The sequence below is a fragment of the Phocoena phocoena genome, chromosome 1 (genome assembly GCF_963924675.1).
Source record: "Phocoena phocoena chromosome 1, mPhoPho1.1, whole genome shotgun sequence".
Taxonomy (NCBI): domain Eukaryota; kingdom Metazoa; phylum Chordata; class Mammalia; order Artiodactyla; family Phocoenidae; genus Phocoena; species Phocoena phocoena.
The window spans coordinates 32,290,396-32,299,423 of record NC_089219.1 but is presented as its reverse complement, the minus strand read 5'-3'; the positions used below and the strand labels follow the sequence as shown (position 1 = coordinate 32,299,423).

The 9,028-nt window shown below is 53.0% G+C and overlaps 1 protein-coding gene across 1 annotated transcript; it reads left to right on the top strand.

Annotated features, from left to right (window-relative positions):
* Positions 1–3,160: 3,160 nt before the first annotated feature.
* Positions 3,161–8,819, top strand: MYCL (MYCL proto-oncogene, bHLH transcription factor). The gene is made up of 3 exons (XM_065890598.1): positions 3,161–3,369; positions 3,728–4,232; positions 7,200–8,819. The coding sequence occupies exons 1-3, from the start codon at positions 3,289–3,291 to the stop codon at positions 7,796–7,798; spliced, it is 1,185 nt and encodes a 394-aa protein (XP_065746670.1). The 5' UTR covers positions 3,161–3,288; the 3' UTR covers positions 7,799–8,819.
* The last annotated feature ends 209 nt before the right edge of the window (positions 8,820–9,028 follow it).

The window sequence follows — 9,028 nt, the reverse complement described above, 5'->3', positions numbered from 1 at the left end:
ACGGGTTCGAGCCCTGGTCTGGGAGCCCCACATGCCGCGGAGCAACTAGGCCCTTGAGCCACAAGTACTGAGCCTGCGCTTCTGGAGCCTGTGCTCCGCAACAAGAGGGGCCGCGATGAAGAGTGGCCCCTGCTTGCCACAACAAGAGATAGCCCTCGCACAGAAAAGAAGACCCAACACAGCAAAAATAAATTAATTAATTAATGAAACTCTTACCCCCAACATCTTCTTTAAAAAATAAAAGAAAAAATAATAATAAAGGAAATTAAAAATTGCAGAATGTCCCTAGAGTAGCATTTGTTACCTTCGTGAATTCATCACCATCCTGGGTCCAGACATCACTCAGAAAGCAGAGCTATTAGCCCTAAAAGCAGCAGCGTCTCTGCAGAACAGACACACATTAACCAGGCCCATGAGACTGATACTTCAAATCAGATGCCAATTCATTAAGTTTTAAGAGGAAGCAGGGCTTTGAAGCAGACTGGATCATCTTGTTCACTGATGAGTGCATTCTCTCCCTGTGGGCGGATCTACATGGGGAACAGAGTGGGTTTTTCAGCAGGTCTCTTGGTGATCCAGAGCACAAGTGAAGTGGGGGATGAATTGGGTGGTTTCAAAGGATGATGCTTCCATCTCCTGGACCAGCATCTTTGTCCCCAGACAGTGCTAGGATGGACACTCTGGTGAATGCCTTGACAACCCTTCTTGGTCTCTGCTTTGTTGACTGTCCAGACCCCTCCTGACTGGCACCTTCTTCTCTTTAGCCGCATTAATACCTTTTTTCAGGTTACAGTCTGGACTGGGCCTGACAGTGATTCTGTCTCCAGCAGGTAGACTGACACATCTCTACTTTATTTTTTTTCCTCTTTTTAAAAAATTTTTATTGGAGTATAATTGCTTTACAATGTTGTGTTAGTTTCTACTGTACAGCAAAGTGAAACAGCTATACGTATACATATATCCCCTCTTTTTTGGATTTCCTTCCCATTTAGGTCACCACAAAGCGTTGAGTAGAGTTCCCTGTGCTATACAGTAGGTTCTCATTAGTTATCTATTTTAGACTTAATATCAATAGTGTATATATGTCAATCCCAATCTCCCAATTCATCCACACATTTCTACTTTAAAGCATTAGAGGCTTGTGTCCAAACAGGCAATGCATTTACAAAGCACCCACGCTGTGCCAGGCTCTGTTCTAAGCTCTGGAATTACAGTGGTCAACAAGACTGACATTTGTCCTTGCCCTCATTGAGCTTACAGTTTGGTGAGGAAGACAAAGTATGCAAAGTGAAGGAGCAGTTTAACTCTCAGAAGACAACTTAATTCACTTTATTCTAGTTCTTGAGGTGAGGCCACCTCCTGGTTGTCCCCAGATATCACCTACTACAATGAACCATGGGGAGGGGCTGTTGAGTAAGGAATCTCATCTAGATAGAGAAAGAAGACCCACTTCTCAAGCATATATTCCCAGCCTCCCATGGATTCTCTGCCCCAAATCTTTCCAGTAAAATGATTTTCTGCTTAAATGTATCTGTCATTTGTAACCAAGAACTCAGACTGGTACGGCAACCATTTCAGACATCTGTGGACCAGAGAACAAGTGCCCAAAGGCAGTTCCCAACCCCTCTGCCTCAGGGCTGCAACCAAACCTGGAACCTCTCTGATCTGTACCTTCCATTCAGCACAAAGCAGGGCACACAGGCTGTCTCACTAAAATCTGGTTGGCTGAGTCACTCAGTAAGTTCAGCTAGAAGCTGTTCTATGTACTGAGGTTGCAAAGCTAGTAAGAGCTAGTTGCTGCCTTCAGAGGTGTGCATCTTGGAGCTAACATATGCAGAACTAAGGGTGTCATCTTCCTTCCCTTTTCTCTCAACCCATACATCAACTCACACCTGGTGTCCCACGCTCCAAACACATTGAACTGCTTGCACATCTCACAACCCTCTGCTGGGATTTCAACAGTGAGTAGTTTGGTTTCTTAGACTACAGGGGTGGGAGAGAAAGACAGCAGGTAATCAGGCTGCTGCTTGTAGACCAGACCTTGAATGCCAGTTAGAGCATTCTCGATGATGTATTGGCTGCTACCCCAAGTTACTTTCCTTGGTCTAAATAGAACGCCCCTATAGTTTAGCTTTTCCTCTTCTACTGAAGGAAGTCTGCATAGAAGAGGACACAAGGCTTATGACCATCATCTTGGCTAGAGATGCAGCTGCAAGCAAAGTTCCCATTTTACAGATAAGTAAACAGAGGCTTCAAAGGACTTAACTCTACAGCTAGCAAGTAGCAAAGCAAGGGCTTGAAGGAAGTTTCCAGACTCCAAATCTCCATTCTTTCCTCTACTAGTACAGCTGCTACAGAGTGTTTTGTGTGTGGTATTAGGGAGGGGAATCTCAGCCCTGGCCTGGTCCTGGGGAAAAATTCTCCTTACCACCCATACCAGGGGCTAAGTTTGTTCTACTTGCCTCTCCCGGCCTAATCCCTTCCCTAGATAGTCTATCTTCTTAAACCCTCACAACCATCCTGTGAGGTATTACCGTCCCTTCATTTTACAGATGAGACCAAGGTTCAGAGAGGTTAAGTTACAGGCTTCAAAATCCGGAATCTTCACCACCTTGCTTCGCTGAGGTTTAGGTACACCGAGCTGATGAAACGGGCCAAAAGGTGATGACGCGGGTGCCGGGGACCAGTCCCAGCTCAGGGCTGAGGGCCACCAGGTGGCGCGGTGGAGGTGCGGCTGCCCCCAACTACCTTGTTGCCCGCGGGCCAGACGCACCAGAACCAAGAGGGGCGAGCCCGAGGAAGCAGGCTCGTGGGGCGGGGAGTAGTTCTCTTCCCCAGCCCAGAATCTGCAAGGAGCGCGGTTCTCGTTCGGTCTCTAGGGGACCACCCGGGCCTCGCTAAAGAGTCACGTCCCCACCAGGCGACCGCCGGGCTACATCAGCTCGCCGCCTGCTCTGCGCTCCCCAGTGTGCAATTCATTTCGAGGGGTACAGGGAATAGAATAGAGTCTGAGAGGGTAGCTTGGAAGGGTGGGGCTGGGACTCTACCGCCCCCACCTGTCGACCGGGAGGGGCGGGGGAGGGGCGGGGCTTGTCCCGTAGGGCCCGCCCCCGGTCCCTGAGCCCCGGGCGCGCGACGAGATATAAGGCAGCCGGGAAACAATGCGCCTGCATCTCGCGCTCCCGCGCCGCTCCCGGGAGCGTCCGGGTCGCCGTGCGCGAGCGAGGGCGGGAGCGCGCGGGGGGGGGGGCGAGCTCCTGAGTGCGGTCCGCGCGCTCGGTGGCGCGCATGTGCATGTGTGCGGGCTGCCGGGCTGCCCCGAGCCGGCGGGGAGCCGGTCCGCTCCAGGCGGTCGGCGGCGGGAGCGAGGTGAGGCTGCGGGCGGCCGGGGAACGGGCTCGGGTCCCGGGGGACGGGCTGCAGGCTGCCTTCTGGGCACAGCGCGCCCCCGCCCGGCCCGGCCGGGCCCTGGGAGCTGCGCTCCGGGCGGCGCTGGCAAAGTTTGCTTTGAACTCGCTCCCTGCACCCTAGTCCGCGCGCTGTGACCGGCTTTCCTGGGCACACTGACCCGCGGCCGGGCTGCCGGGTCGCGAGGGAAGGGCGCGGGCTCCAAGCCGAGCGATTGGAGAGGGACGAGAGCCTGGCAGCCAGCTGTGCTGGGGGACGGGGGGACGCCTCCCTCCCCGGGCCTGCACCCGGGTCAGCACGTCCCCCTTCCCTCCCGCAGGGAGCGGACATGGACTTCGACTCGTACCAGCACTATTTCTACGACTATGACTGCGGGGAGGATTTCTACCGCTCCACGGCGCCCAGCGAGGACATCTGGAAGAAATTCGAGCTGGTGCCGTCGCCCCCCACGTCGCCGCCCTGGGGCTCCGGTCCCGGCGCCGGGGACCCGGCCCCCGGAATTGGTCCTCCAGAGCCGTGGCCCGGAGGGGGCGCCGGGGACGAGGCAGAATCCCGGGGTCACTCGAAAGCTTGGGGCAGGAATTACGCCTCCATCATCCGCCGTGACTGCATGTGGAGCGGCTTCTCGGCCCGGGAACGGCTGGAGAGAGCGGTGAGCGACCGGCTCGCTGCTGGCGCGCCCCGGGGGAACCCGCCCAAGGCGCCCGCCGCCCTGGACTGCGCTCCCAGCCTCGAAGCCGGCAACCCGGCGCCCGCTGCCCCCTGTCCGCTGGGCGAGCCCAAGACCCAGGCCTGCTCGGGGTCCGAGAGCCCAAGCGACTCGGGTAAGGACCACCCTGGGCCATCAAAGAGGGGGGCACCTCATGGGTGGCCAAACCTCTGCCGCTGAGGTCAGGCAGTGGGTCTGCGCAAGCCCTTCCGCCACCTCCCCCTTCCTGTGGCTGAAGCTGCCGGTGTAGCCCCCAGCGGTGTCTGTCTGGCACGTGGGTGTGTTAGTAAACAGTTTGAAGAAGTGGCGTGGGAGCCAGCGTCCCTTTGATGATGATTGGAGCCCCAGGGGACAAGGGAGACAGGGAGACAGGCTGGGGCTTGGCGCTTAGGAGGACAATACAGGGATTGGACCGTAGGGGATTTCTGTCCTCCTAAGGCTGAAAAGGGTCCCTTAAGTGTCACTCCAGGCTTGGATTTTTTTTTTTTTTTTCCTGTCTCTTTCTCTGGGAAACTCACTCCCCTGAGGAGAGAAGAAGCTGAGGAGTCTTTGTGCAAAGCCAAAGCCTTCATCCTTTCGAAAACCTGGTCTCCTGCCTGGTTTACTTTTGAAAGACAATAATGGCTTCTCTTGCTCCGCTACCCCTTACCATGTTTGCATCCACACCATCACCCCTGAGACAGGTAGCGGAGGAATGCCTACTACCCATTAACAGATGGAAACAGGCTTAGAAATAGGAAATCACCAGAAGTGAACCCCAGCTTCCTGCCATCCAGCCAGCCTCTTTTGCTCAATCCTCCATCCCAACCAGGCACTTCTCTGAGGTTTAGAGGAACTTCGTGGTAGCTTATCTGAGAAGTGGTACATCTTGCCTTTTTGCTCTGGCCTGATGTGGGAAGGTGTTCCTCTAGGTCCCGCCCAATTCATCTGAGGGCTTTCAACTGCTTCATTTGTATTCAACAAATGTTAGCTGGCCCCTACTTTGTGCTAAGCTCTGGGCTTGGTGCTGGGGTCACAGATACAGAGCTCCAGGTTCCCCTTCCCTATCCTTGAAGGCAAGTGTAAACCTCCCTGAGGACAGCCTGCTGCATCCTGTGCCACCAGACTATGTTGTTCTTAGCCTAACCTCTTCTCAGAAGTGCCCATGAGAAATATTGGCGAGGGTGTTTTATAGGGTGCAACCTGAGGCTCGCATCGGGAAAATCAGGACGGAAACCTCACTGTAGCTTTTAAGAATAACTTACATGACCATTTAGAGGGAACTGGGGAATGGGTATGGAGGTTGTCATACACTTGAAGGTAAAAATAAGGATAACAAGAACAATTAAAAGTCAATTTTTTCGGTCTACTGTGTTAAGGTCATTTTTAACCTGCTTGCTTTCTACACCAAGACCTTCTGTTTGTTTAATGGCTGGAATGGGAACTTTGAGATCAAGAAACCAATAAAGATGTATCTCTACAAAGGCTGATGGAGTGGTAGAATGGAAAGACCATTGTTTTGGGAGTCTGGAGGTCTTAGTTTGAGATCCAGAACATTACAAAGGTGATGTGTGGATTTGGCTGAACTGGGTCTCAGTTTCTCCCTTTGCACATGGAGTATGACCCGATTGTCCAGCCGAGGACACTTCCTTGTCTGGGTAGAGTTAGGCACTACTCTCCGGAAAGGAGAATCGTGTTGTACCTTATTTCCTCCTTAGGCAGAACCTTCCGCAGCTGTGAGGTTTAACCCTGAAATATTAAAGGTTTGGGATGTGGGGAAGCCTCCTGATTCATTTTCTAACCTGCCCTTTAACCTGAACCTATTTGCAAGCTCCTGGTTCACCCATAGGCCACATGGCCCAGAACAAAATGCAACAGATTGCAAACAATGAGGGGGGGGTGGGAAGAGTGACTGATGGCAAAGCTCAGCCAATAGGGGCCAGGGGCTGGGTAAGACAGCCTTCAAAACACCGCTTAGCCAGCCAATCACAGGCCTTGGGGCCAGGAGGGCTGAACGGTCAGGTTTTATTAATGGAGAAATAATGCGATTGTCCACACAATGGAAGCCTTCCTGACAAAGGGGCTCAAGCATCCTGATATGCAAAAGAGGCCGAGAACTGAGCTCTTCTGTTGTCAGGCTGAAATGCATTAAGGTGGCCTTCTATGCGGGCGCTGGAAAACGTGTGGAGCAGCAAGGTTCTCCCCAAATTGTCCCTCTCCTGGTTGGGGTCACCTAAAAGACCTTGGAGCAAGGGAATGATGGGGGCATGTCCAGGTGTTGCTAGTGTTTTGGCCCTTGTGTCAGAACATTCCCAGGCTGCTCAGTTCCTGCCCTGGCATAGGTAGCTTGGAAATGGTCGCTTGTACCTTTGTGAAGTTCCTGCAGCTTTTGCAGACCTGTGATTACAAATCCAACCCTCTTCTGGTCAGGGAAGGGGGTGGGGCAGGCAACCTATAAATGATGGATGACTCTAGAAACCCATTGAACCCAGGAGCAAAATGCTGCTAAGGCAAACCCTTTCCCTCCCCTCTGGGTGAGGAGGGATGGGTTGTAGCCCTCCCTTCTCCGACTTTTCAGCTGAAAGGGGCGGCAGAATAGAGAGGTGGGGGAATAATAGGATTTATAACTTGTGAAAAGTAACAATTCCCAAGTGCAGGCTGTGCTGGGTTGGAACAAAGGGCAGCTCTGCCCACAGACCCCTCATTTACAATTCTGATGGGGCATGAAAGAGCCCGACTGGGGAAGATCTTTAGAGCTAAACTTTGTCCCAGGCTGATAGCTCTTTTTCTCCATCCCCTCAGTGGGGGAGGGGAGAGCCTGTGCAGACCGGGGGCTGTTGGCTTGGGTCTGCCTTTTGTTCTTATCTAAGCCTTGCTGTGCAAAGAGAAATTGGAGAATATTTTCCTCCTTGCTTATTTCACCTCCTTTCCTTCACACTGCCCTTAGCCTCATTACGGATGAATCAGCTGTCTTTCTCCTCCCTTGAATTTGTTTATATCTAAATTGGGAAAATGTCACCTCCTTTCCCAAACTCCAAGATAGGGTCTGAGTATGTGTTTCTCATGGGGTGTGTTTCTTCTGTTGATCTCTCTTCTTGGACAGAGGGTGAAGAAATCGACGTTGTGACCGTGGAGAAGAGACAGTCCCTGGGTGTCCGGAAGCCGGTCACCATCACAGTGCGAGCAGACCCTTTGGACCCCTGCATGAAACACTTCCACATCTCCATCCATCAACAACAGCACAACTATGCCGCCCGTTTTCCTCCAGAAAGCTGCTCCCAAGGAGAGGCTCCAGGGCGAGAGCCCCAAGAAGAGGGTCTGGAGAGAGATGTACCAGAGGAAAAGGAAGATGAGGCAGATGAAGAAATTGTGAGCCCCCCGCCTGTAGAAAGAGAGCCTCCCCAGTCCTGCCACCCCAAACCTGTCAGTTCTGACACTGAGGACGTGACCAAGAGGAAGAACCACAACTTCCTGGAGCGCAAAAGACGGAATGACCTCCGTTCCAGGTTCTTGGCCCTGAGGGACCAGGTGCCCACCCTGGCCAGCTGCTCCAAGGCCCCCAAAGTAGTGATCCTGAGCAAGGCCTTGGAATACTTGCAAGCCCTAGTGGGGGCTGAGAAGAGGATGGCTACAGAGAAAAGGCAGCTCCGGTGTCGGCAGCAGCAACTGCAGAAAAGAATTGCGTACCTCAGTGGCTACTAGCTGACCAAAAGCCCGACTGCTCTGTCTTAACAAAGACCCGAACTTATCGTTTAACCTCTCCTATCCCCCATAGGAATTTGCACATTTTGGTTCCAGTGGGACAGCCTGGACAGTAGATCCCAGAATGCATTGTAGCCGGAGCACACGCAAGAAGGGCTTGCATTCTTGGAAACCTTGCAGCCCAACTCTCCCTCTGCCCTGACTCATGGGAGCGCTGTGGCTTCTCTGACGCCTTTGGCTTCTCAGGCAGACAGCTGACTGAGGAGCCTTGGGGTCTGCCTAGCTCACTAGCTCCGAAGAAAAGCCCGACAGATGCTATGCAACAGGTGGTGGACGTTGTCGGGGGGCTCCAGCCTGCATGAAATCTCACACTCCCGATGAGCTTTAGACTGGGAAAGGATGCTCCCACTGGTGTCTCTGGGGTGACGCTGGGACAGCTGGGCCTGGACACTCTCCCTGAGGCTCCTTTTTCCAGGAGACATACAAGCTGTCTTGGGTGAAGATGAGCTCGCAGACTTAATCAGCAGGGACCATTACCTCACTGTCAGACACTTTACAGTAGCTGAGGAGTTGGACACCTTTAATATATATATTCTGATGTTAAATGACACCCCTCCTCCCACCACTCTCCAGGCTGTGACCTTGAGAACATTTAAAGAACTTGGGCTCTAGATTCTTTGTCTAAAAGCCCCCTGGGTCCTTTCCTCTGAGGGCAGAGACCATTCAGTCCTCACCAGGGAATTTTTTGTTTCCTTCTGCCTTTGTTATGCAATGGGCTCTAAGGCACCCCCTTTCCCACAGGTCAGAAATATTTCCCCAGGACACAGGGCAAAGTGTCCCACACTGTGGCCTGGGGAAGGCTTGGAGTCCTGGCTGTAAACCTGTTCCCTGCCTAGGTGTTTTCCATCTTAGCATTTTCTCAAAGCAGATGTCAGGCACCTGAGGAGGGAGAACTGTACTGCTTCCTCTTTCCCTCCTCCCTCTCGTCTCAATCCCTGACTGGTAAGTTTGAAGTTCTACTAGGACCATGCAAACCTGTCCTTCTCATGCAACTCCAAGGAGCTTGCTGGCTCTGCAGCCACCCTTGGCCTCCTGCCAGCTTGACATGAGTCAGATCCTTTTCCCAGAATCTGGGCCTTACTGCAGTTCTTACTGGGAGAGCTGCTGGGATGCATCCAGTGCTCTGGAAGGCAGACTAGCTTCCTGGTGGGTTTTTAAGGGGCTTCCAGG